General features: G+C 36.3%; 1 protein-coding gene across 2 annotated transcripts; it reads left to right on the top strand.

The window, feature by feature from the left end:
- Positions 1-91: 91 nt before the first annotated feature.
- mao (monoamine oxidase) lies at positions 92-27,476 on the top strand. Of its 2 annotated transcripts, XM_043249229.1 has the most exons (16): positions 92-183; positions 5,817-5,853; positions 13,166-13,260; positions 13,998-14,135; positions 18,823-18,927; positions 20,013-20,104; positions 20,193-20,334; positions 21,735-21,884; positions 22,764-22,923; positions 23,207-23,303; positions 23,398-23,451; positions 23,548-23,605; positions 23,700-23,797; positions 23,893-24,004; positions 25,139-25,201; positions 25,293-27,476. In XM_043249229.1, exons 5-16 carry the CDS (start codon positions 18,859-18,861, stop codon positions 25,446-25,448), a joined length of 1,251 nt encoding a protein of 416 aa, XP_043105164.1. In that variant the 5' UTR covers positions 92-183; positions 5,817-5,853; positions 13,166-13,260; positions 13,998-14,135; positions 18,823-18,858; the 3' UTR covers positions 25,449-27,476. The 2 variants fall into 2 exon arrangements, with proteins under 2 accessions (XP_043105164.1, XP_043105163.1); XM_043249228.1 differs by lacking the exon at positions 5,817-5,853 and having other exon boundaries at positions 119-183.
- Positions 27,477-27,898: the final 422 nt, after the last annotated feature.

The raw sequence follows: 27,898 nt of genomic DNA, 5'->3' as shown, positions 1-27,898 counted from the left end.
CGCATTTACCCCAGTGCTCTTCTAATCTGTCATTCCCAATAATAGGAGGCGGGGGCGGGGCTCAGAATGCTTTGAACACAGATGCGGAGCGGCTCTTCTGCTCTGAGCGGAGCGCCAGCGAGACGAACAGCACCATGACTGCGAACGCATACGACGTGATTGTGATTGGCGGAGGCATCTCAGGTTAGTTACATCAAAATAGCGCATAAAACTTCGCGTAATGCCATTGCAATTAGCGCGCTGTTAAAGTAACTTTATATCACCGAAGATTACAGGCTGATGGTAGTCATGCTGAGTTATGACCGTGGTTATTGAGTAAAATAAGGCTCGCGACAGATCCGTGCCGAAAGGCTATTGCATTTCCTAAGAAGCTTAGACACCTTGTAACAACACTGTGCCGTGGATGCGTTTAAAAATGCTAATGCATATTCACGTTTTTAATAGGACTGCGTTAGTTTGCCAAAAGGACAGCGTTAGTCCTGCAGACTTGTAAATTTGTGACCTGAGCTTGCTCTTCCACTTCCGTGACACGAACATTTCATCATAACGCCAGAGGCAGTAAAGTGGCATGCAACAGTGTAAACTGGCAGTTATATATAACATGCTATATATATATATATATATATATATATATATATATATATATATATATATATATATATATATATATATATATATATATACTCATTAACATGCCCATTAACTTTTTTATATTCGACATTTATACTCGATTAATTTTTATTTTAAAATTTATGTATGTGTATAAGAACAAGTGTATATTTTTGTAAGTCACGTTTACCATCTCTAGCTCTTATAAAAAAAAGGTCCTGCAGTATGACAAATGATTTTTTGAAAGAACAAATATTCAATAATTTCTAGTGTTAGGCTAGCACCTAGTTTACTCTGCATGTAAAATAGTTATAGAAATAGGATATACTTTTTTTGTTTATATTTTATTTAAAATAATTAATTCAGTCTAGGTGATATTAGCTATGCATTTTTCAATGTGAACTATTCACCCTTAATACCTCTTTTCTGCAGTACTTGATTCTCACTGGTCAATCACTGCATTTATCAAATATTTCAGATTAATGACAAGCAATGTTACATAACTCATATTTCTAATCATTTTAACTTAATATTTAGCTGGAACAACATTTAATATCCATTCATTATTTGAAAAAGATATATAGAAAATCTCAGATGCAACACGTTCTCAATACATAACTAAGACTATATTTAAGGTTATCTTTTTTGTATAATTTATTATTTTAGTATTATTATATATACAGTTTTAATTTATATATATATATATATATATATATATATAAATATTTCAAGATGTATAATATATTTCAAGATATATTTCTAAAATATTTCATTTATTATAAATATATATATTTCTAAAATATTAATTTTTTTTCAAGTAGAGCAAGATAATTTAAAAATGAGCTAGAAAATGGAATGAAGAATATTTTTAACCCAGAATATTCATTTTCTTTACATATTTATATGAATGTAGCATGAACTCACTTCAAAAAAGAAAATTCCGTATCCATGCATCAGCTACACACATATGCTGCAGTCCTTGCACGCACATACTTGCAATGCTCTCGTGCTCTTCATAGGCTTAACCCATGTGAAATCAGTGGAGAATGTGTATGCAACTGTGAATGTGTATGAAAGTGTGAAGAGCCCAAACCTGTCAAACACTATATCACTATAATCCCAGTGAGAAAAGTAATGTGTATTGGCCCTGTTGGAGATTTTGGAAGTTTATTTTACAGAGGTTGCAGAGATTTATGAATATATTGCACTGCAATAGGATGCAGTATTGAAGTATAGAAAATACTACGTGATAAGGATTCTGTTTCAGTCGGTCTTATAACGTGACCTATTTTGTGAAGAGTAGCATAAAACGTCCGTATGGTTATGACCCGACAGGAAATTCCATTTACTTTGTGCAAACTGACTCATTCCCTCAGCGAATATGGATTATTATATACCACCGTGACAATTTAAACCCAGCTCAGATTGAGTGCACACTGGATGAAATATTGCTTGTGTAAGAACAGCATTCTTGGAGACTGAACTGAACAAAACAGCACAAAGATGTCCTTCTGATAACCTGCTGAAAACTTTATTTTATATTATTTGCAAGGAGACCACAGAATCAGGTGGTCAGAATGAAGTCAGATGTTTTAGACTATATACTGTAGTTATGTAGCTCACAGTTTAGTAACTCTTGATCTTAATAGGATACTGCTTAATCAAATTCAAACTTTGATTTAGAAAATAAAGGTGTGTGCTGTGCACTGATCTAGTTATACTACCGTGCTTGAAAAAAACGAATGAATGTAATTAGTCACTATTATGTAACAAGGCCACACACGGTGCACCATGGACCCAGTATCACCCAATCTGTTGTCGTAGAACCTTTTCAGCATCAGAACTTTGATTTCCTGCCAATTTCCTAGGAGTCAATGCTAAACAGACTGCACTTTTGAGTCTGTAAAAGATTTGTCATTAATGCATGTGAGCGATATTGCACGTCATCTGTAGTGTAAAACTAGTTACACATTCACCCTCTGGTCAAAGGTACAGTGCATTTCATGTAATGTCATCCACGGTGTGGTTCATGATCTGATGTGTGCAGTAATGCATTAAAAAAATGTTGCAGTTTATGTAAATAGGTCCCATGACTGTCTGCTTTTGACACATGGAGTAGATACATTTCCCACAAATTGGCTGTCATCATAGACTCGTTAAATGTTTTCCAACCTGTTGGCCTTTGAAAAAATATCTTTCTTCTTATTCTAACCAAACCTCATAAAGTGGGTTGAAAAGAAATGCAGCACCGCTTCGGGGACCTTTTAATAACGACCCAGCACTCCCTGCAAATCCAATTACTATTTGCAAAGCCACTGGAGGTGTTCAGAGAGACAGCATGTTGGCAGAGGTGGTAAACAAAACTGACAACTCATTTTTATGCTCTCTGGGAACCAAGAACACCTGACAGCAAATGTGTATTTGTGTCTGTTGTCAAACGCCATAGGGTCTGTGCTTGACATAGAAGAGAGACAACTGAAGCCTTTCAGCTAGACAATGAAAATGACACCTTTACTCTTGTGACCTTACTGTTTCATGTCAATGACTGAATTGTCACAGTTTACATTTTATTCCCATGTTTATAGGCAAATTGTGTCATTTCCTGCAGCTCAAACAGTAGAGTGTTAGCAACACTATGGTCATGGGTTATATTTCCCAGGCACTGATAAAATGAAGAAATTGAATAAAAACCTAGCAGGCACATAATGTCATAAGATGCTGATATTTGGTTTGGTTGTAACGTCGGGTGAGCAAAATTCAATATCAATTCAACGTCTAATGTCAGTGTTAATTTGATATCCATTATTGACGTCAGCTGACATTGATGTTTGTTGTTTTTAGGTTGTGTAACCAAAATCCAATGGTAAGCCAATGGCAAATTGGCGTCAAATACCGACGTCAACACAATATTCATTCTCAACCAAAATGTCTGATGTCATGTCCAACATCAACCTGAAATTATATCGACGTCCTATGCCCGCTAGGAATGTTTTAGTTGCTTTGGATAAAAGCATTCGCTAAATACATAAATATAATTTCTGCACCACTAGTGTTGCCAAACAAATTTGGAAAATGAACTGTAATTTGAGTGGCTCTTTCTGTGTAAATGTTGATGTCATGATCCTAGGATATTTTACGCGGATGTCAGTACGTTAACATCGTTTTTAAGGGGTTCCTGTTGCCAGGGCATTGTTAGATGGATTCTTTCTTGTGTAAATCTTACAGCAACAAGTCTCTATTGCATTTGGTATCTAAAAGAGAGTCTCAAGCCATATATATTGTAAGTTTATTGCAAGCTACTTGGAATAGGTATAGTACACATTTCTTCAACAAGTCATCGTGAACAAACTATTTGCCAGTTTATTGTTTACATATAGTAGTTTGTTCAGCCCCCCAAACTCGTGCTATCGGGTGAACCAGTGTTGGACCTTGATAAAATATTAAATAGTTAGGAACAAACAAACCAGTATTCCTCTGTTGCACAGAAGCTGGAGTCTTGAGTTATTTTTAAGTATAGGGTCTGAGGTCACTTTAAAGCTAAAGAGGACCAATAAAGAACCAGACTGGGTTGGGTTCTTTTAACACAAACTATATGTGAAAAATACCCTTAATGATAGTTGAATGCGCATATCAAGCTAGCATAGGGGAAAGTATTTTTACATAAAGTTTCTTTATGTCTCTTTGTGCTTACATGTAGAAATATCAGTCAGAAACAAAAACATTAGGAGGTTGTTTTGCTCAGAACTCTCGGCAGCAGCCCTCATGGGGTGTGCAAGTGGAGGGCAGGAATTCCACATCTAATTGCGGAGGCTGTTGACGCTGACGCTTCCTGGTGAGTGTCCTGCTCTTGCTAAAGAACTTTGCCATTCCTGTTTTGGAAGGCAGCCAGGAAAGGCCCGGAAACATTGAGATTCACAGGCTGTTTCTGTGGAGTGTCAGAATCGGTCATTTTTACAATATGGTTTTGAGTGTGTTTTTGTTGGTTTGTTTTTTAAAAATAAAAAAAGAAATGCTTTTACAATACCGAATTGATGAGTGACAGTAAGAGCATGATGTTACAAAAGACCTGAGACCAAAAAAAAGACCAAAAATCTGCTTGAAATATTTAAAAATATTTAATAACTGTACCATGGTTTCCACGAAAACAATATCATGCAGCAAATTCTTTTCAACGCTGATAACGCAAGAATTTTCCTAAAGGATAGATAAATAAATATCTTAAAATAAGCACTTGTCAATAATATTTAACATATAACAGTTTTGTATTACAATATTACAGTTACATTTTTGATCAAATAAATGCAGCATTGTTGATTAGAAGAGATTTATTTAGAAAACATTAAAATCTAGTCAAACCCAAAATAAAGCATAAAAAAAGACATTACATAGAATTAGCCGTTAAAATAAACCAGACTTTTTGCTGCTGCGTTTCTATAGTCCTGCAGTCATTCATGTTTCTGGAAACTGACTTTTGGTTGCTTTGTCAATTCAGAAATGTGTCAACACCTCTTCAAAACGAAGGAAACATTGTTTATTTCAGTAATAAATACAGCTGTGGATCTCTGAATGTCAGTGTAAACAGACATTACAAACATTGATTTTTAGAGCTCAGCGCATTCTGAATGAATTTAGAATCATTCATTTATATCTCCTTTTTTAAAAATAGTGATAAACTAAACATCTGAACTTGTAAAAACATAGCCCTGGAGAGCTAGGGAAATACTCAAATGCCTAAATGCCTTTTTGCAGTGTCCTCTAAGCTTGTGTAAACAAACGTCATTGGCCTGGTTTTTTCCTCTCTGAGCCGTGCAGAGGCGAGCCTGACTCCAGCTTGACTGGCTTCGTTATGCAACTTAAGATAATACTGCTCTGTTTCTCTCTTAGATGAACAACTGTCCTTGGGGTTGCCAGGAGAACATGCCATTTCACTGATCTCGCTGTAATTGCTTTTCAATAATGCATCTAAAGGTTGATGTTGCAGCCTATTGGAGAAAGCGTTTGCTTCTAGAAGAGCATGAAGCACCAGGAACTGTGCTTGCTGTCACGTACATGTTTTTCAAGTGATTATTTGCTGCGTTAAATTTAAGAAATCCTCTTTTGCTTTGTGTTGGATTGACTTAGTGCATATTTAAGCCATGTAAAGGAATTAAGCATGCTTTAATATAGACAGAAAAATGGATTAAAGTTCTTGTTTGCTGTGTTTTCAGGTCATAGGCCCAAGTATGCTGCAGCTGCATAGCTGAGGTTAGAGAGCAAATTACTTTGTTATTATAATACTGCTAAAACAAACTAACCACAAATACTGCTTCTCTAGTTTATTTTCCTTGATTTAAGGATACTTAGATATTGGTACTGAACAAAAAAGTGAGTATTTTATGTAGTGTGTGATATCTTAAGGTATGGAAATGTGCACTTCTTTCATTATGCATTTAAATAGGAATGCACAAAATAGTATCATTGGATTTTATTTTTAATCATTTTTTGCAATATATATTTTAATACATTGGCTGATATTGAATATTTAATTGCTACTGCTCATTTACTTTTTTTCATAGATTACATTTCTTCATAATCCATCTAAGATAATCTTTAAAAACACTAATAATTTTTCATAATTCTGTTAAATGTAACGTTTAGCAAAACCTCTGAATAATCGAATTATTATAATACTGTGCATTACAATACCCAAATTCAGTTGTAACATTTAAAAACATTTATTTTTTTGGAAACTTTTTGGTAATTGACATAACATGTAAATAATGCTCAGTTTATATATATTATAATATATTATTATATTGGTCCATTTCTGTGTAATCAACAATACTCTCTCAAATTTGTGGTTACTTTGCCTTGTAAAAGATGAAAAAGCTGCTTGCTAAAGCTGGCATTACCATTTTAATTGAGAAATTCCTTGAGGGATGAACCATAGACTTAAAGGTGGCCCGTGTCACCTCCAATCTATGCCTTATTGACTGTTAATGTGTTGTGATAATGTGATTGTGCAATTACCACTATAGCTGACAGACATAGCCTCTTAAATGTGATTCTTCTTGGTCTGTAATTGTAGGTTTTATCAGGGTCTGTAAGAGTGCAAACAAAGCAATTAGGTTTAGATTGTAGTATTAATTCAAATGGTGATTTGTAATTTGATAGAGTTCTAGAACTGACCTTTCAGTGGAACAGAGTTGTAAACTAATCCCGGCCTATTTTGGAAAGATGTATTGATGCAGAGCAGAGGTGTATGCATTAGTAAATCAATATTCCTGATTCGAGGTCAATTGTTTCAATTCTCAATATGACTGCTGTTGCCAAAGTCTTACACAAAAATGTAAATTACATCAGTTTTTATATTACTTGTTTGCAACTCATTTCCAACAATAGCATACATGATATATAAAATATACCAGCATAATTAGTTTTAGATTTCAGCATGGAGGCAGATGATAGACTTTACCACTTGTAATGCTCATTTTATTTAAATGTAGCTTTAGTGGTCAGCTGCAATATGTAGTAATTGTGCAACAAGAGAAAAGTGTATGACCCTGTTCTTACAGGTCAAATTGATGCTGCATAAGATCCAAAATATCAGGCCTATAAAGCTAGTGTGTTGTCTGATTTACCGTCTTTACCTTTAGTTTGATGTCTTATTGAAAAGCCTAATCTTATTATGTCATGTCAATTAGAGCAAGAGTGCACAGCCGATTCTTGCTCCCAGTGAATACAGGGAGGTAATTGGTATAGATTTACCTTTGCCAAGCGACTGCATCTTTATATGTACTGTTGCCACGGAAACCCCATCCACCCTCAGACTCTTGTTTCCCAGACTCAGCAAACGGCCCCGTCAACCAGCACCAACAAAAAGGAGTGAATCCTAAATATGTTATTTTATCAAGATCTGCTAGGTCTCTGTAATATTGTACACGATCAGAGGACATTTTTAGACCAAAGCACAAAACACAGTTGCAGTTATTCCTCAACTCGACTACAGTAATGAAGCACTGCTTGTGAAATTCCCCAGATTCACAGAAGGTACTGCATTTTAAATGTATTTTTATTCATATATAAATTCCACTTTTATTTGAGTTTTGATGCTGTTTGACATGTTGTTTAGTACAGAAATATAATGGATGTAAAGTGAGAAATTAATTGGGCGGAAATACAAAGAAAAGAAGGAAACAAAGACCCTGAAAGAATGTAGCTGAGTCTTTCCCACTTAGAGACAAGCTCTTTGATGTCCCAGAACTCTCTTCAAGGAAAGTTTGACCTTTTCCTGATTTGACATTCCAATTGGGGGTCATATCTTCTCCATATGTGTGGTAGATAATAATCTGTTCCATGTAGCACAAGTCTTTATCATTTAAAACGAATTAGTTTAGCCAAACATAAACAAGTCCTACACTGTAAAAAAGTACAGTGATTTAAAATGAAATGTTCAAATTTAAAATTTTGCTTGAATTTGATGCTTTTGCTTTAAAATAACTATGCTTCTTCTTAGCTTTTTTATCAGTCATGTTTATTAGGGTTGTATGTTGCATGTGATGTTTATAAATTAATGTTTATTGCATATTTCAGTTTCATGAGTCTCATCATGATGGTGTTTAGTGCTTGTGTGAATGACTATATATATTCATATTTAAAAGCTGCTTTTGATAGGCCTTGGTTCATCATGTGACTTTCTCATCACCACCTTTTTTAAAGGTACAAAACAGATTTCAATACTTTAATAGGTTGGTATATTAACCTTAGATCAGTTCTAGTACAGTATATAACTGTAAACGTAACTTAAAATTATAAAACCTAAAATGTACTGTATTTTTTATTGTTTAATTTTGGCAACCACAGATGCAATTTTTTTTACCGTAAATTTTACAAATGTTTTTACAATGCAGGCTTTTATTTATAGACATATTTATAGCAACAGCAAACTGGTATGGCATGGGCAAAAAACACAAGATTAGTCCAGAGAACAGGCGAGGGTCAGCCGACAGCGAACATAATCCAAGGGAGCTGGTCAGAAATAAACCAGGCAAACGAGTAATAAACTAGATTTCAAACTGGAATTGCTTTGTAAGGTAGCTATACAATACTTGGCCGTGATCAATAGGAAGTCTGCTGTTTATGTAGCGTGTGAATGATTGGAAGCAGCTGTGTAATTAGGTGTGTGATGAGTGGAATCAGGTTTGTGTGTGTGTGTGTGTGTGTGTTGTCAGTGAAATGGGTGATGGGAATTGAAGTCCAGAGTAAAATACGACAGTGGTGAGGTGCAAGAGTCAATGTGGAGAGGGAGCGACATCTGGTGATGAGAGCACAGAAGTTTGAGGACCAGATTCATGACTGGTATATCATAATTCAGCCTTCATTTAGGGCCATTTTCTGTAAAATAATAGCTTGCTATGCAGTGTGTCACTTTGCACTCATTTCTTACTATATTATTTGGTGCAAGGTTTTGATTAGTCCTTGGTTTATTTTACAAAGCATTCAGAGACTGTATTTCTGAGCCTGAGTGTTTAGGTTGCAGTATCGTGATTAATGGCTTGATCTTTTAAGCTTATTTGTCTTGGCAGAATTTAACCAGATTGACTGCTAAAAGTTAATTGCCTGCTAAATTGTTAGCTACCATTTTAAAGGAGACCCATATTACGTGAGATAAGTTTCAGGTGCCCCCAGAATCTGTCTGTCTGTCTGTCTCAAAATTATTATTTATTATATCATTTTAAAAATTCCTATTTTGAGTGGAAGCAGAAACGATAGCTAACAAGCAGAAACCTGCTGTTTTTGTACATGTGTCTTTAAATGCAAATGAGCTACCTCTTTTCCTGAATAAGACTTTGTCTTTACAGCTCATGTCTCAGATAATTTAGAAAAAAAATAACATGTTTGGTTTTTATTATCATGTCTATCATGCTGAAATCATTAGTTTAATCACCACATTAGTTTAAACTTCTTATTTACAGTTTTCTAAAAACATACATATACATATTCAAAAAAGTTCTTTTTCATGTCTTATTATGCTTAAACTGTCAAATACATGTTAAAAACACAAAAGTCACAAAGACAGTCAGTTATTTCTGTGACGGTAAACAGCTGGCAAAGAAATTATATTAGACCTGTGTGACATCAGAATTATATACAGTAAATAAATCAATAAATCCATTGCTTTCTTGTCTTCTCTGAGGGAGAGACTCTAAATAGCGTTTTGTGCTGCCAGAGTTAGCACTTAGCATGCTTTGCTTGCAGTGAAATGAAAGCACAGCAGATCTTTTTTTATGTATTTTTTAAATGACTGAAGAAGTCTGTCATTTCACTTAAAGTTTGGGATGATATTTAAATGAAATTATGAGGTCCATTTGTTTTAATGAATCTCATGTATGGATAAATGGTTCACACTAATATCATTAAAGTTTAAGACTACTAGAATTGCAAAATACTTAAATCAATATATAAACTTGCAGGATGTACAACTAAGAGATACAGTTGAATGACTGATACACAGATGTAGGCCCCTACTAGGAGAAAAAACATGACTATAACTGGATGCATGTGTAATTAGACCAACGATCAAAATATTTTGCAGTCTGAACACAAGAGCGTGACTTGTGTGAACAGCCCCAAGTCTATAATTGGGATTTTATAAAAGTCATGCACGAATCGTTCTTAAGCTTGACCATAATTTGGGATGTTTACTGTGCTTTTACTGTTATTGTAAACATGTTGCTTTTGCAAACTGCAAGCTTTATTTTTGTATTCAGTTCCATATGTGTTTGTGTCTGTTTCCTTGGCAGTGGTAGGGTTCAATCAGTGTGGTCCCTTCAGTGCTGCACTTGAGTGACAAAGACCACAGCTGCTATTATGTTTCTGCCAACTTTCAAGTTTTTTTCTTTCTTTCCTGACCATTTAATGTCACAGAAAGAAGAAAATATACTTCTGAGCCAGCCAAACATGCAAGCTTTCTCTCATGAGAGCTTTTTATGTTAAAGGAATATCTCAAATTTAGCCAAGCAGTAATAAACGTAATATATAGATGATATTATATTTTATAGACGTCATATAGACATCTCTCAAACATGTGTGTTGGTGGGTATGACTTGCACTGTCATTGACATGGTAGCATCAGATTGACCTGCAATTGTATACACATGTGAAATATGAGGTTGTATTGGATTGGTTCTTTGAATACTCTCCAACTCTTTGGGGCAAGACTTAAATGTCTCCTACTCATGCCACCGGGTTAAATAATCAGTTTTACCTGCAGTTTAAACGACAGTGAGCTCATTTATCATTATCAACCTTGTGCAGACAGGCATACATTTTTAATTGTCCATTTTTTTGTCTGAGTACCAAATACATATTAAATTCCAATGTCTACAAACATGACCCAAAGGACATTCTTTGGGCCGTTTCTGAATGGTGCAAATTGCTTTTGTTTTTTCCCCATATTTTGGATAGTAATGTTGCATCCTCACGTTTTTAATATCATCTGACCAAATATAATTTGAAAATATACATTTGGCACACGTTTTCTTCATGTGGTATATGTTTTTGAACTCTGTGTATGCATGAAAGTGTAATATGGTGAAATGCCATGGTAAAGTTACTGTAAATCACTTTCAGTTGGTGTATGAGTCTCTTGACATTGTGCTGACGCATTTCCATAGTAACTGATGCATATATGTAATATTGGCTATGCTGTCTGAACAAACAGATCAGATTTCATCACTTGCTAAATGGACAGTCAGTCCTAAATATTGAATTTGACAACCAAATTGCCTTTGTGCGTAGTGTGAACAAAGCCTTAGAGGTTTATATTGGATTTCTTTCTAGCTCTATGTCTCAGCCAAAACATCATTTAGTAAAACAATCATTTCAAACCTGTCAGATATCAGACTTCACAGCTGTGGCCATGGTTTGTAAGCCTCTGCAGTTTCTTTTGTATCTGTGCTGTTGCTGAGAGCATGAAGTGTGTGCGTGATGTAGGTCACTGTCGGACACAGAACCCAAATGATGGAGAGTGTTTCAGATGTTTGGCCCGTGTGTTTGGGTAAGCTGTTTGTCTGGGTGTCTGCCACTTTCTCCACTTATCAAAGGCAGTTTGTAGTATTATATAAGCTTCAAAGGTCATGCTTTGACCTCAGATGTTCTCTGCCGCATTGTCACATCACTGTGACTAATATAATTTTACAAAACGGGTTTATCTTTTTAATTCTTTTTTTGTTTGACAGTACTAAGACAGGACTTTGATCTAAATGTGTTTTTTTTTTCTGATCAAATATTAATTAGATTATTTGACATAATGTTTTTTTTTATTAGATTATATGAATTATATTTCCAGCATGGTGAAAAGTCATTACACCATATGAAATTCACCGGAGCCATTTCACTTCCTCTGTAGGGAGAGGAAGTGCTTATGTTTGTGTCTGTAAGAGAACGGAAACTCCTGCGAATTGGTGTTTGACTTGCAATTTTTCCTTGCAGTGGACCCAGTTCTCACTTGTGGCTTCTAGTTTTGAGCAATGCATTGGAGGAAACTGCTGATTTATTGGTCTGACACCATAATCACTTCACGGCCTAGGGGTTTAAACAGGAATCTCATCAAACTGATTACAGGGAATATGAAAAGATTTATTGAGAAATCCAAGTGGTTTTATACTGATAGCGTTGCCCATGGGACATCTTAGATACTGTGAGTGTGAAGACTTCTTTATGCATGACACAAGGTTTCAACAATAGACTCTGAGAGACGTTCAGGCTGTTTGATGTAGATGTCATTATATTACTGTATGAAGTGTTGACACAATGTATTACATTTGTTGATCATGTGCATACGTTTTTGAGAGTGAAGTAATAGCTGCTTTCCCCAGGAAATGTTTTAAATATATTCAATAGAAAATAGTTTTTTTTTGTAAAAACATTTTACAATATTCCTTTTTTAATTTTTTTTTATTATTATAAATGCATTTATTTTTATTAAATAAATGTAACCTTGGTGAGCATAAAAGACTGCTTAACAACCCTAAACATTTGAAGATATAAAAAGAATATTTTATAATCATTTTTATTTTCATTAATATTTTTTGTGGCAGTTCCTGGGAAAGGTTTGCAAGGCAAAACAAAATACAGGCCAAATAAGTTCTGTATTTAAAAAAGCAAACAAAAAAAAACCCTGCAGATTTCCACAGAATTGGTTCTACAAGTCTAGTCTATCTAGTCCTTCCATATTCATTACATGTTTTGTCTAATTTAATTATATTTTCAGTTCCTAATATGAATAAGCCACTCTAGGGATGTTTGACTAATTTAACCAAGCCAAACCTCTCTTTCTTTAATTTACCGCTTGAAGCGGTTGGATAACAATCTACTTATATGCTACTAATTGTTTACACAAAAGAGATTTAAATAGGTAGATGTTATTTTTTAGCAGGTCAGTCATGATATCACACACGAGAGAAAGCCAACAACAACACTGTCTTCTCCAGTTTTCTCAATGACCAGTCTAGCAGATATTTTTACATAAATCTACTAAATCTTACTGTCTGCATTTTACATCCTCAATTCACAGGTCTGAGTGCCACCAAGCTGTTGGTGGAGAGCGGCCTGAATCCTGTGCTCCTGGAAGCCAGAAACCGTGTTGGTGGAAGAACCTACACTGTTCAGGTAAGATACTTCATTGCATTGCACACGGTCGTCTGCTTTTACGTGTTTGATAGGAACATGAGTCATAGACTGTAATGACAACTAGGGGTGTGCGATATGATAATATCATAGTTTTAACACTATGCAACTTACCATTATTTAGTATGTCACTCACAAAACATTAATTCACATGCACTCCTCACATTAATTGTGGTGTTTGCTATTCGAAGAATCGATAATTATAAGAATTGATAACTGCATTCATGCCACCTCTGAATTCAACAGTCTGCGTAAGTATGTGTTAATGCCACTTCAAATGCAGTTTCTGTGCCACTTTTGCACTGCAAAAATGGATATAGTTGGTAGTGGCTTATCTGGTTTATGTCTAGTGGCTTTTTGATTGGTAACAGCCCTTTGTATTTATTGATGTATAAATGTAAGAATTTGTGACAAAAGGGAATGCACATATTTAATAAAGATACAAAAAAATGCCCATAAAGTTTAAAACACTGCTTTTTAACCAGATTTCACATTGAGTCATTTGGCTCAAGTCAGCTGTTTGCCACGACAGCGAGTGTGTCGAAAGAAAGGTGAAAGTCAAACCGAGTTTCAAGTTGCCCAGTGAGAGGCTGCCTACGCATGGAAGGGAATCTGCTGTCTTTGCATGCATATTCTAACACTTCCTTTTTGGTTTTCCTTTTTTGTGGTCTCAGCGTAGCTATTAGTGACTATTTCTTTGTGAATCTGCCTGCTTTCAGAATAAGGAGACCAAATGGGTGGATCTGGGAGGAGCTTACATCGGGCCCACTCAAAACCGCATCCTGAGAATAGCCAAACAGTATGGTGTGAAAACATACAAAGTCAACGAGGAGGAGTCTCTGGTTCACTATGTGAAGGTAAAGCTCGGTGAAGGCCTACACATGACGCAACGTAGAGTTGTTACAGAATCAAAAGCAAAACATCTGCTAAATTCAAACAAGATTTTTCCCCTGCTTCAAAATCCAGCTCTCTTCACCGCCTCAGGCCAGAGCTTCAACTAATAATACGGCCTTTTGTTTGAGCACACTCATGTCTTAATGCACAGGAAGTCATAGCTAGCCCGAGTTCGTTCAGCTGAACAGGGCTGAATACAGAGTCCCTCCTTCACATTAGCGTGCTGCGCTCAAGCCTGGAGATGCTAATCGCTGCCTGAAGGAAGTCTGTAATATGGTTTCAGATGCTTGGAGTGGGTAAGAAAGGCGGATCTCAAGAAACCAACCTCCCCTCCTGCTGCCCCATATCCAATTTGAGTAGACGCATCACTGCCCTTAGCACATGCACGCTGCATGACCTTATTAGATTTGGCTGCAGATTCAGTGTCTTCTCTGCTTTGACACTGCTATTACAGAGATAAATCACTGGATTCTTAGTACTGCTCTTTATCACATGGGCTTTACTGCTTTCTGTGGTCATATTTCATAAGAAAAATACAGGTTGTTTTAAAGTTATCAAGGTAAATCAAAGGGGTTCTTGAGATGGAGACCAGGAAAACGACAGGCTCACACATACTCAAGAAGGCGGTGTGCACGAAGGGAAAGGTCATGGTGGAGATTCATTGGAGTGTTCATTGTAGATTATGTCAGGATGGAACCGGATTTGAGTTGCCGTGAAAAAGACCCTTCGGCATGATTCCCATAATCTTTCGTTTTGCCCAGCAGAGTATATAACTGTAACACCATTCCACCAAATCTATAAAAAAATCTTTAGTGTATGTTTCAAAAATTCACTTTTTCCACAGAAGAACATAAGGATGGGTAGTTTTTTTTATTTAATGGACCCTCTAGTGTTATTACACTGTAGGCTATATGTTTTTGTTTGCTAGCATATTTTTTGTCTTTTGAGTTACAGTACAGTGCCTCATATTCCTGCTGGAGCCATTTCTATAAAAATGCAAACCCTTTAAAATACAGTCCTTGGTTCCCAGTCCTTGGTTTGTGCAGTTTGACAGCACAATCTTTGTCAAAGCTCATCCTTAACAGGTTTAGTCAGAATAAACCCAAAGGCAGTAATGCAGAATGAGGTAGACACCAGGAAGAGGCTATGGACACATGCAGTCTTATCTGATTTATTTCAAGACTTTATTTGCTGAAGAATGCATCAGCATGTATTCAGACATCTTTAAGAGAGATGCTGTTCAGAATCTTGAGAGCTGTTCTACATCACGTTTTCATTTGGCTTTTTCATTTCAGCCTAATACTGTTGTGGTCTGTCTTGCTATAGGCTGCTTTTTGGTACGTGTTGTGATTTAAATAGAATGAATGTAAATGTGTCTGTCCTAATGATTAATGATGTGTGTGTTTGTGTTAGTGTATGTTCTGAAGGAGCCGTCCCCTCTCTCCTCGTGCCATTATCTCCTGATCGGAGCATCCCTGTGGGTTACCATGGCAGCACTCCTCATCAAAAGACAATCGCTATTGGGATTGAGGGGACACGCTGTCTTTCTCGCTGTCTCTCTCTCTCACGTTTTCTTACACCATGATGTCTGGCTCTGTCTTTGGGATCAGGGGCGTTTCCTTCATAACCAAATCGCTTTAGTCCACAGTTGCACAAAGTCAGAATTTTTATGTTGAGCCATGCAAATGCCTGGTGACAACCCCCTAAACAATGAAGCCAGTGTACATTTTCAAACTAAAATCGTGGTCACATTTACCACAGTTCTGCCATTTTTGAGGGGAGAAACCCATTCATTTGAATAGAAATCCATGCAATCTGTAATTTAGCATCAGTGCAATAGATATGGCGAGGGGTGGTGAGCAACCGAAAGCTGCTTAGTTTGAATTCGACTTTTGTGTACATTGCCACACTATTGACAACCGACTAACCTTTTTTGTTGAACTTTTGCTAATGTGACTGCATTTTAATTGTTGTAGTAGGTCACTAACACAATTTTTGCATTGTCTTTGAGGAATGGATGAAAGAACCACCAATGATGAAGTCTGTTGAACTTAACAGTGGTGTAACTCACCTTTTGACTTTATCCTGGATATTATCAGTGTTTTTCTGAACTGTGTCCATTTTTCTGTGTAGTTTTACGAAAGAGTCTTATAGGGTAGTTTTATCAGCCACTCACGTAGTCAGTCCAATCTGCTCCTGCACTCTTTGTTGCAAGTTTTACAACCGCTTTTATAGTATCACCTGTTACTCAGCAATCACGTATTGGCCTTGAGCCAGTATTAGCCAATAAGGGCCTTACAATGAGCAGACTATTTTATAATTAAGGTGAGCATGCAGCCAAGGCGCCTGTGTAATCAGCTTTTCTGTAGCTGTAATCCTGAAGGCCAGACCCAGTTTTCTCTGCCTGGGTCTGTGATGAACTGTACTGCTCTTTCTGGCAGTCTTAGCATATCAGTATGATTATGATAGAACAGTTTTGCAAAGACAGCGCTGTTAAAAATTAATACAGTGAATTGGACAGTGTTTGCATTACTGTGCATTAGTGGTTTCTAAGCAATGCTAATAAACCACATATATTTATTGTTGTGGAACTACTTGGAATTGCATTCTTGGTACTATTGCAATTAATTATAATGACGTGCAATGTGTATAGTTTTACTTTTAATACTCAAAGGTTGGTATTTCCTAATTTAAAAATGCATTTCATTTCTAAACAACTAGAAGCACTAAACTAATTTGCAGAAATAGTTACTGTTTTCTAGGAATGGACAACATATCGGTACCGTATTGGTTATTGATATTAGGTTTTTTTTCAAATTGATCTTTAGTCTCTTCCTATTTTTTTAAGCAAAGTAGTTTTAAAACATAACATAAATCAACTGAAAACTTATCTGTATCGTTCAATATCGGTTGAAAAATAATATCTACTTCAAAAAGAATATATTTTCATTCTGTAATAAGTCTGTAGTCTAATATACAGGCAACATAACATTACTTTGGAGGATGACACGTTTGCACTGGACAGGATGTGGTCTTGTTTCATTGCTTGTAAACGAGGAGATGATGTGGATGTAGAACAGTATGAGGTTAGTGATAGTAGAGAGGCTTGGGTTCTGCTCTGGCTGAAAAGATATCATAAGAGATGCACTCCATCTCTCCACCTTAATTCTGTCACCATGGGAACAGACCTGTTGCTGGATGCTGAGCGATCCAGTGTCCTCTCCTGCATTGGTCTGGCAGGCGCGCAAATGATATGGAAATGTCATGGTCCCTTATTTAGCTGAACATGTTTTCTTGGTGTTAGTTGTCTTTGCAGATGCAGATGGCCAAGTCACATTAAAAATTATACATGTGATTCTTTGAAAACTAAATTTAGGCCAAGGAGACTGGTCAAGGGGTTCAACGAACATTTCTGGAGAAATGTCGTGCATGTTTCCCTTCAAGAGTGTCATTTAAATATTTAAAAAATATGTGTTATATAATTTCTGTTTTTTATTTGATTTTGGTAATGTTTCATCCTGTTTAGGGCACCAGGAGAGTTTGCTTTGCGGTGGTCTACCATTTGTAGTCTTCAATAATTTATCTGTCCTACTAAGTGCATTCTAGTCCTAATCAAAAACCACTTTGGTACCCCTCAGATGTTTCTGCGAGCAATAAAATGATAGGGTTTTCTGAAACGGTGTGTTGAAAATGCACACATCACTACAACATGACAAATTGCTCGGAAGTGAATGCTGGAACCCTGCTAGGTGACAGGTCTTTGATTTTGTCAGCATTTTTGACAAGGTGATGCTGATTTAGTGCTAAAGTAACCACCTTTAGCACATTTTCAACTGTCCATCTCGAGCCTTCTTTATCAGAGATTTCATTTTTATTATTATTTTGGGTTGAGCAGTCATTAGATGCTTTATGTTGAAGAACAGCATATTGAAACGCAGCACTTCGTCTTTGATGTGTAGTTAAACATTAATCAATCAGCTCAGTGGTGCTTATTTAAGAGCCCCACAGCAACAGAGCAATCCAGGTATGAAGTAATGTCTGCATATAGTTACCCTATTGGCCAGCCGCAGAGAATGATCATACTGACTAAGCGTTTCCACTACTGTGGGAAGCAAGCGATGTGTGAACAGCTTGTGTCATATAGCTGCTGTTTGCCAAAGGCTAATATTGTCATTATCTGTGATTATGAATTTTACCGAATTAGCAATATCATTAATGTCTATTTATAGATGCTTTATCATTACTGTATATTCCACTCCAACCTCCTAATGAGCATATATATTGCTTTCCTGCACCTAATGAAGAAGATTGTCACATTTTTATGTGAAATTCATAAAATCTTACTAAGATTTGATAAGGTCGAGTTGTTTCTGATCTTCTGGTTGTATTAACGCAAACTGTAAAGGCTGTGAACAGAGGCCCTCCATTAACTGATTTGATTCCAAGCCAGGCGAAATGCAGTTACGTATATTTTAGGCAGCAAAAACCATTTTCCATTCCAGACTGGTTACACTTCTAATGATAATGAGGTCATGATGGCTATGATAAAGACATTACGTCAACAATGACAAAATAATAAAATAATCACAATTTTCATTATTTGGTGCTAAGGTAGTAGGTTTCTCATGGACACTGTTTCTTGTTTCCAAGGGCAAATCATATCCATTCAAAGGGCCTTTCCCTCCGATGTGGAACCCGCTTGCCTACCTGGACTACAACAACCTCTGGAGGACAATGGACAAGATGGGAATGGAGGTAAAGGACATTTTTATTCAGAACAGACTGCATTTAAAAAGCGTTCCATTAACTGTTCTCCATAAGCTCTGTGATCATTTTGACCTCTGTACGATGTGTGATCAATAATGGAAGAAAAACATAATATCCGATCATTTCAGAATTTTTAGACAATTCAAATGATGGTAGTTGTAGTCGTAGGGCTTTTATGTTCATACACTAAACCGGCTAATTACAGACACTCTAAATGCGCTCGCGCACACCTCAGAGTGTGTTTAGAATGAGTTAACGCCGTTGCTCCGCAACAGCTGAAGTCTGTCTACACTGGATGTGACAAAGCAATTGTTTGAAATCATTTTAATACATCATAAATAGAATGAGGTGTGTTGCGTCACATCATCAGTGATTATAATGGGTTCTATAGTATATTGTTGCACTGCTCGCATCCAGTGTAGACACAGTACTACAGGATTAGTTATATATTGTGGTAATTTACATGTTGTGTCAGAAAGTGTTTGGATTTATTTAAATAGCTTCGTTTTGAGTTTTGAGCTTCTGGTACGATACTTGGGACATTTTCAATGTACATGCACAAACCAGTGTAAACTAATTTCCTAATGAATAAGTCTAATCTTGTATGAATGACTCTCATCAGGTGGTTCATCAAACATACATCACAACCAGTGCAGACCGAATCAAACAAATACAGTGTATCCAGTGTAGTTTTTTTTTTTTTTTTGATAAATACCATTATATTTCTTTTTATTGAATCAAATGCGTACAGTGCACACTTTTTAGTTAATCTATTGCAAACAATGTAGTCCAATTTAAGAACAAATGATTCTAATGAGTCCTAGTGCATAAAATATACTTTACAAGTATATTTTACAAGTAACTTAGTACAAGTAACTTAGTTCTTAATCTGGTTAGTTGTTTATACAAGTATGCACTTTGTCAGCCCAGCTGTATTTTATAAATAATGAATGAAATATATCACTACATTTAGTTCTACATTGTTTAATATATAGTGGAGAGGAACTTTCTCCACTATGACTATGAAAAATGTTTAATGGTGAACAAGCCTCTTTCACAAATGTGAACTTCAGATTCCTAAAGAAGCTCCATGGAGGGCACCTCATGCAGAAGAGTGGGACAAGATGACCATGCAGCAGCTCTTTGACAAGATTTGCTGGACCAGGTACAGAGAAAGGACCAATTAAAATCAGGTATTGTTGTGACACATTGGCTGTTGATGGTATGTCACTTCATGCATGGATTGCTTGCAGGGCCGCTCGTCGCTTTGCCACTTTGTTCGTCAATGTGAACGTGACCTCCGAGCCCCATGAGGTGTCTGCTCTCTGGTTCCTTTGGTATGTCAAGCAGTGTGGAGGCACCATGAGAATCTTCTCTACCACCAATGGAGGCCAGGCAAGTCTTTATACAGCAGATTAGTTGTTGTGTAATTCTACGTTATCTTGTTTGGTTACTCCTCTGTCTAAGAGCAGTTAATTATATGACAAACATATGAACTTCACCACGTTTTATCAGCATGTTTGTGCACGTCTCTTTGGCTTTTTCACTACACCAGTGCTTGTGTTTACAGTATAATTAACATCTTTGGGAGAATGAGAGAAAGGCAGGCAGAGGAAGTGAGAGATGGGGGCTTAGTGTCCTCACACAACAGGGTATTTTTTAAAATATTGGCAGGCTAGGAAAGCAGGTGTTAGAAATAGTGATATAAATCGAGCTGTAGCAGTTCAATCCAATGTTCCTGCCAAGTCCAATAGTCATTGTCATTGTTCAGTCTGTACCCCTAATTTAGTTAACCACAGCTCTCAAAATGGGTGTTGGAAGGCAAAAAAAATTACTTTCTTTGGAAGGAAGATAAAGATGCGCTACATAGCATTACAGGCAGAGTTCATGTAATAAAATATTTAAATTGCAGTATTTATTTCATATGTATCATGCCAGGTTTAATGTAGCTTGATTGTAGTTTTGATTGATTGTTGTTTCCACATTTCTCCTAAATGTTTACTACACATTACCCAATACTACTCGGATGATACAACACATAATAAATATCCAGTAACTGAAATACAGAACCAAGTATTATTCTAGATCATCATGCTACATTTTATTTAGTATTTTAATACATTATTACTATTATCGATAAATAAGATCATTTGGTGCCATCTATTGGTAGACCTGATATTAACCTACCGGTAACAGAAAGTGTGAATATTGGTAAAGCAGTATTGACCAATATTTTTCTCCCAGTTATGATGTGCATTCAAAGTGATAACTGCAATAGAGAGGTCTAATTGTTTATTAATCTATGAAGATGATTTTTATTCAAGTTAAATGATTATAGTATATAATTATAGTATAGGCTACTCCTCTCAAGAGAGGATACTTTATGTCGTATCAATTTAACTGTGACACTATACTGATTATGTAACACACCAAAATAGTTGCCACAGTATCTGGGTCACATTTATAGCAGGAGCCTTTTAGCAACTGTGTCCTCTGATAGTACACAAATAAACCAAATAAGTTGATAACAAAATGTGACGTCTTTTATATTTAACTCCCGAAGGAATGACGTATTCATCTGCCTGTTTCTGTTCTTTAACCAGTTTTATATTCTTAATGTGTCGAGTAAGGTATGTGCATGTTAGGCAGTATTATACAACTCTGTCATAATTCTATCGCTGAGAGACAGAGACACCTATTGGTGAATTAAAGAATTGCAGTCCTTGTTTAAAAGTGTGAATGTTGAAGCATATTAAACTCTATTACATACAAGTTTTCTGTTGCTCATATGACAGGAGCGCAAGTTTGCCGGAGGTGCCAATCAAATCAGTGAGGCGATGGCGAAAGAGCTGGGTGAGCGCGTGAAGCTGGGCAGAGCTGTCTACAGCATTGACCAGACTGGAGACCTGGTGGAGGTCAGGACGGTTAATGAAGAGACATACAAGGTGAGAATGCGCACAAAACTCTCAATGGCTATGTCCTATCTGGCTAGGACTACTAGCATACTGCTTACACAGCATATAATGCGTACTAATAATTAATACATAGCGTGGGAAATGTAAGGTCAAGTCAGGTCCATTAAATTGTGATAGGGGCAGATCATACTCCATATTCTGCCCACGTGCACAAATAATACACGCAATAAACATACTGTATAAATTGTAACGTGCTAGTGTGCCAGGGCTTTTTTAAGTTTAGTAACGAGTGATGAAGCTCCTTCTGAGTAAGTATTTTACATTTCATGCTAGATCAGCTAATTTGAAGGACAAATGTCCCACTTTGAAGTATTTATCACCATGTATGTGTGTAAGCTTGCTGGATTGTTATCAGTAAGCCACTCTTCATCCCCCTGTCCTGGCCACATCCTCTTTCCTGTGCAGAAAGCTTATTAAAGGCTGCTGTAGAGCTGCTTAACCCTCTGAGCATGAACAGTGGGGGCGATACGGGAACCACTATATTCGACAATACATCCTCGTGTGTATATATATATATATATATATATATATATATATATATATATATATATATATATATACACACACACTACTATTCAAAAGCTTGGGGATTGTAAGAATTTTTTTTAGAGAAAGAAAAGGGCTGTGTGTGTTATTAATCATGGTAGCAATGTTGAGCTTCAGAAAATTTGTTGATTTCAGTGAAATCCTTCAGATCACCTTTTAATGTGTGGTATTCCAAAAATAGTTAATAGTTAATGGGCACAGTGCTAATGGTTTTTGGGGGTTTGATCAAGCCTCCTATAGTTTATTGAACGAATAAGCCAAATAAGTCTTTTTTAAGAATTTTCTTTTTTTCTCTTCTTCTAGGCCAAATTTGTTATACTTGCCATACCACCAGGCCTGAACTTGAAAATCCATTTCAACCCAGAACTACCGCCTCTGAGGAACCAGCTGATTCACAGAGTCCCCATGGGCTCAGTCATCAAGTGCATGGTGTACTACAAAGAAAACTTCTGGAGGAAGAAGGGTATGTACCACTTGTCCACTTTTCCTTCCATAAATCACTTGAAAGTTCTAAAAGAATATTGGGCCTGATTTGCCTTTAACTGCACACAATGTTGTTATTGTTAACAATTAAACATCATTTTTGTTATTTGAAATAAATCTGAAACAAGCTAAATAAATAATAACAAAAAAGCTAAATTAAATAAAATAAATGTAAATAAAAACTGAAGGTTAAATCTATAAATATAAATAAAAGCTAATTAAAAATATTATTTAAAACTATATATAAAAATATAATTTTTCAGGATACTGTGGTAGTATGGTTATTGAGGAGGAAGAAGCACCTATTGGTCTCACTCTTGATGACACTAAGCCTGATGGGTCTGTGCCTGCTATAATGGGGTAAATAAAACAATGAGCTTTCTATCATAGGGTGAACATAAACTACAAAAAAATGAGGAGGCAGAACAGTAAACCGACTCTTATCTCTTTACAGTTTTATCCTGGCGCGAAAATCCAGGAAATTAGCCGGCCTGACGAAAGAGGAGAGGTAAATATTTCTTTGTTTTGATATTGGTAAAATGTACCCCGCACACGCTTTGTGCTGAAATGATTATTCTTATCAGAATGTTGTCAACCATTTTAGAAAGAGAAGGATCTGTGAGATTTATGCTCGTGTGCTTGGCACAGAAGAAGCGTTAAATGTGAGTCTCCATGACCATTCACAGTTCTCTGTCATCCTTTAGTCTTATCATTTTTAATAACTTTTCATGTTTTTATTGGCGGTATCTTCTTTAGCCTGTGCACTACGAGGAGAAAAATTGGTGTGAGGAGGAGTACTCTGGTGGCTGCTACACTGCATACTTCCCGCCTGGTATCATGACACAGTATGGCAGGTTAGGGCATCTCCGGATGGTTCAACCTTGTGTTACCCAGCTGATGGTGAACTAGAACATGAACTGACATGACTGACCGTTTCTCTCTGTTTCAGGGTCCTGAGGGAACCGGTGGACAGGCTTTACTTTGCAGGAACTGAAACGGCCACAGAATGGAGCGGTTACATGGAGGGGGCCGTGCAAGCTGGAGAGAGAGCCACTAGAGAGGTGCATGAAGAGTTTTAATACTAACTACCTTTATAAAAAAAAATTGTTCTGCCCAAACTTCTTGTTTCAACAGGAAACAAAAAGCTCTGGTCAAGTTTGAAAATCTGTTCAATATGAATTGATGTTTTGCAACATCACAATTGATTTAGTTCTACTTTATTTTGATTTAGTTCTACTTTATTTTGTGCATATATTCATTCTTCATTTTCTATTTTCAACACATTTATCAATACTCGGCTGCTTATGTGTAATTGTGTTGGATTGTTTAATTAGCAGAAGGTTTTGTTTTATCTGTATTAACCTTTTATCTTAATTTAGCTCTTGTTTATACAAAGGTTTGGGATCAGTAAATATAGTCTCTAAGGTCTATTTATTTGATAAAATAGTAATATTGGGAAATATTTTTTTACTTATGTCTAATAAAATTTTAAAATATCATTTGTAATGACATTTCAGTTCAATGTGTTTTGCATCATTACTCCAGTCTTCAGTGTCACATTATCCTTCAGAAATCATTCTAATATGCTGATTTACTTCTGAATAAACATCTTGTTTATTATCAAGATATATATATATATATTATATATATATATATATATGAGGATAGTATATATATATATATATTTTATATATATATTGATTTTATATATTTATTTGAGGATAGTGATGATTTGTGGGAGTTTATTTTGAAAACTGCTGGATATTTGTGCAGAAAATGTGATAGATTTTTCAGGAACATTTGATGAATAGAAAGTAAAAGGTAAAACATTTATTTGAACATATTAAAAAAAAACACTATCAATGTCTTTACTGTCACTTTTGATAAATATAATGTATAATTTTAATAATAATTGCGTTTAAAAAAGACTACATCAAATTATTCATACTACAAAAATAATTAAGACTACAAATCTTACTGACCCCAGACATTTGAAAGGTAGCGTGGGTACAAGTAGCTTTTTTAGCACTTGCTTGCCATCTGTTAACGGTCTTGTATGTAACACTAAAGAACTTTTTGTCATTTACGCAAATGCCTTGCATGTAAACGTTAACTGAAGTTAATGTCTGATTTTAAATATTTCCATCTGTTACTTGAAGGAAAAACTTGAAATACTGTATGCTTCTTTCTTCCAGATTTTGTGTGCGATGGGAAAACTCCACGCGAGTCAAATCTGGCAGTCGGAGCCTGAATCATTGGTATGAATTGCACTTAATAAGTTTTCGCATAAATATCAAAACCTTCCATTTTGGATCTTGAACAAATTCTGCTATGAACACTTTTCTTCAGGATATCCCGGCCCGGCCGTTTGTCACCACATTCTGGGAAAGAAACTTGCCGTCTGTTGGGGGACTCTTTAAATTTATGGGCGTGTCCTCCTTCCTGGCTCTGGCCACGGCTGCAGGATTGGTCGCCTATAAGAAGGGGCTCGTCCCACATAGCTAAAGCTCCTCCCGCTTTCGCAACCTGTTCTCTGATCTGGCCTTGTGATTGTGGCATCCAATCACCTAATCACGGTCATAACTCCGCCTGGGTATGTGGCCGAGGTTACTTAAATGAGATTTGACACACAATCGCTCAGTCATTGTTAAAAATTAATCAAGTGATTATTATGGCATAACGAGTAGCTACTAATTGTTACTGTGGGAATTGCCCTGTCAAAGAGTTCACTAACTAGCCACATTAAAGGAACCGAACCGAACGTGTGACATTCCACAATCATTCATTACGCGTGTGAGAGTGTGTGCGCGTGTGTGTTTTTCACCAGTCTTATTGATTACCTCTGCTAATTTCAGGTGCTGTTCTCAGGAACCCGTTAATTAACCTTCCAGAAATACTGAAGTAACATTACAGAGATTAGATTATCATTTAGCAATGCGTTTTATTTCATTCTACAAGAGACTTTTTGTGAATATCTTCTCCACATCACAACACAGAAGCCGTATTAGCTTCAGCACAATTCACTATATCATTCACGAGAGAAGCAGAGGCTGTTCATATCACATTAGTTATTGTTTCTCAACTTACAAATTATATGGCAATTAGTACGTGTCTGGTAGCACGGCGAAGTAAAGTCTGTCAGTCATAGAGAGCTGATTCGAAGGTTGTCCCAGTGTTTTGTGTCGTTTCTAAAAGCTGCTGTGTGATTGAATCATATGAAAGCATTTGAATGTACTTTTACGTAGTTGATTTTTTTTCATGTAACAGACCAGTGTATACTTGAAATTTGAATTTGTTTTTGACATGCATTGATTTTCAGCCATCCGCTGTTTAACAGTTCTCTAATTCCATAGTATATTATTAATAGTAAAATATAAATGTAATGTTAATTTGTAGAGAAATGTAAAACCCTTTTATGTCAATGATTTAAGTTTTTTTCTTTTTTTTCTCCCATCTACCCATCTTGTGATAGATAGATAGATAGATAGATAGATAGATAGATAGATAGATAGATAGATAGGTGCAAGTGAAAAGTGTCCCTCTCACCTTTGTAGAAGTAACCTGTGCAATATTATTTACAAAACAATTATAACATTATGTATGGTGATTCACTCAAGTACATGGCATTCTAACACACTTCAGTTCTTTAATCATATCTAGCAAATTATCAAATCCTATATATAATTGCAGTTAACTGAAAAGGAGGTTAGGCCCCAGGCAGACAGATTAGAGAATGAAATGTATTATGTGTGTAAACCTGAAGTGTGTACATTTTGTTGTTCCAAAGATGCGTTGTAAACTGTTGTTTGTGGTGCCTTAATCTGATGTAGTATTCCTCATTTCTCAAGTGCCTCTGTGCTGACGAGCTCCTCCAGTCTTGAACATTGTCTCTGGGTCAGTCACTGGCTGCTTTAGGTGATGCTTTCTAAAACGAGCTCCTTTCACAAGAACAGGAAATAGAATTTTGGTCGAAGATTTGTGAAGCTCTTTGACCGATAAAATCTGCATTTAAGAACCATTCAAAAACCCACCGCTCTACTTTCCAGCATACGATGGAAAGCTTTAACAGCCGCTTCCAGAAGAAGAAGCCACTGATGATCCAGGACTGACAGAATCAGAGGCAAAGCCACTCCTGACTGTTGACTGTAATGTTTGATAAGAAAGCTTTCTATCTGTGACCTACATCTTGGTTAGAGTCTGGTCCACTGTGAACTTAGTAATGATGTGGTGACACTTTTGTCCTGACATGTTGTATTTGCTGTAACTCCTCCACCTGGTGTGCTAGTGAATTGTGCCTCTGTGTGTGTGTGTGCTGCTAATGCTTTTCCCGAAACCACATAACATGGCGCTGTGTACCTGATCTGTCGTCACCTGCTCCGGTTTGCATAGCTGCCCTGCTCCGATCAGGCCCCTTTGTCTGATTTTGTGTGCGTATCACAGTCTCCAATGGTCTAGTCTTGTAATTGCAATATTTGATCTCTTTGTACAAATTCAACGACTAAGCTGATAATAAAAACGTGGGATTCACCACCAGACCATGCAGTCGCCGTTCTTTTGTTATCAGTGTACTTACGATGTTCTCATCTGATTAACTCCCCTTTAAAGTCACAAGCTTCCTGATTGGTGTGAAGTCCTCCAGGGAAGGAAGCAGATGAGGCTCTTCCAGCAGAGATGATCTCATTTCAACCACAGCAGGACATGAGCTTCCTCCGCCACTGATTTAAGTTACTTAGGTTACATGGAAATACAACTTAACATGCACTTCCTCAAACTGTTAGATAGATAGATAGATAGATAGATAGATAGATAGATAGATAGATAGATAGATAGATAGACAGACAGACAGACAGACAGACAGATAGATAGATAGACAGACAGACAGACAGATAGATAGATAGATAGGCAGACAGACAGATAGATAGATAGGTAGGCAGTTAGACGGATAGATAGATAGA

The sequence above is a fragment of the Puntigrus tetrazona genome, chromosome 9, assembly GCF_018831695.1.
Source record: "Puntigrus tetrazona isolate hp1 chromosome 9, ASM1883169v1, whole genome shotgun sequence".
Lineage (NCBI taxonomy): Eukaryota > Metazoa > Chordata > Actinopteri > Cypriniformes > Cyprinidae > Puntigrus > Puntigrus tetrazona.
This window is presented reverse-complemented; position numbering and strand designations above follow the sequence as displayed.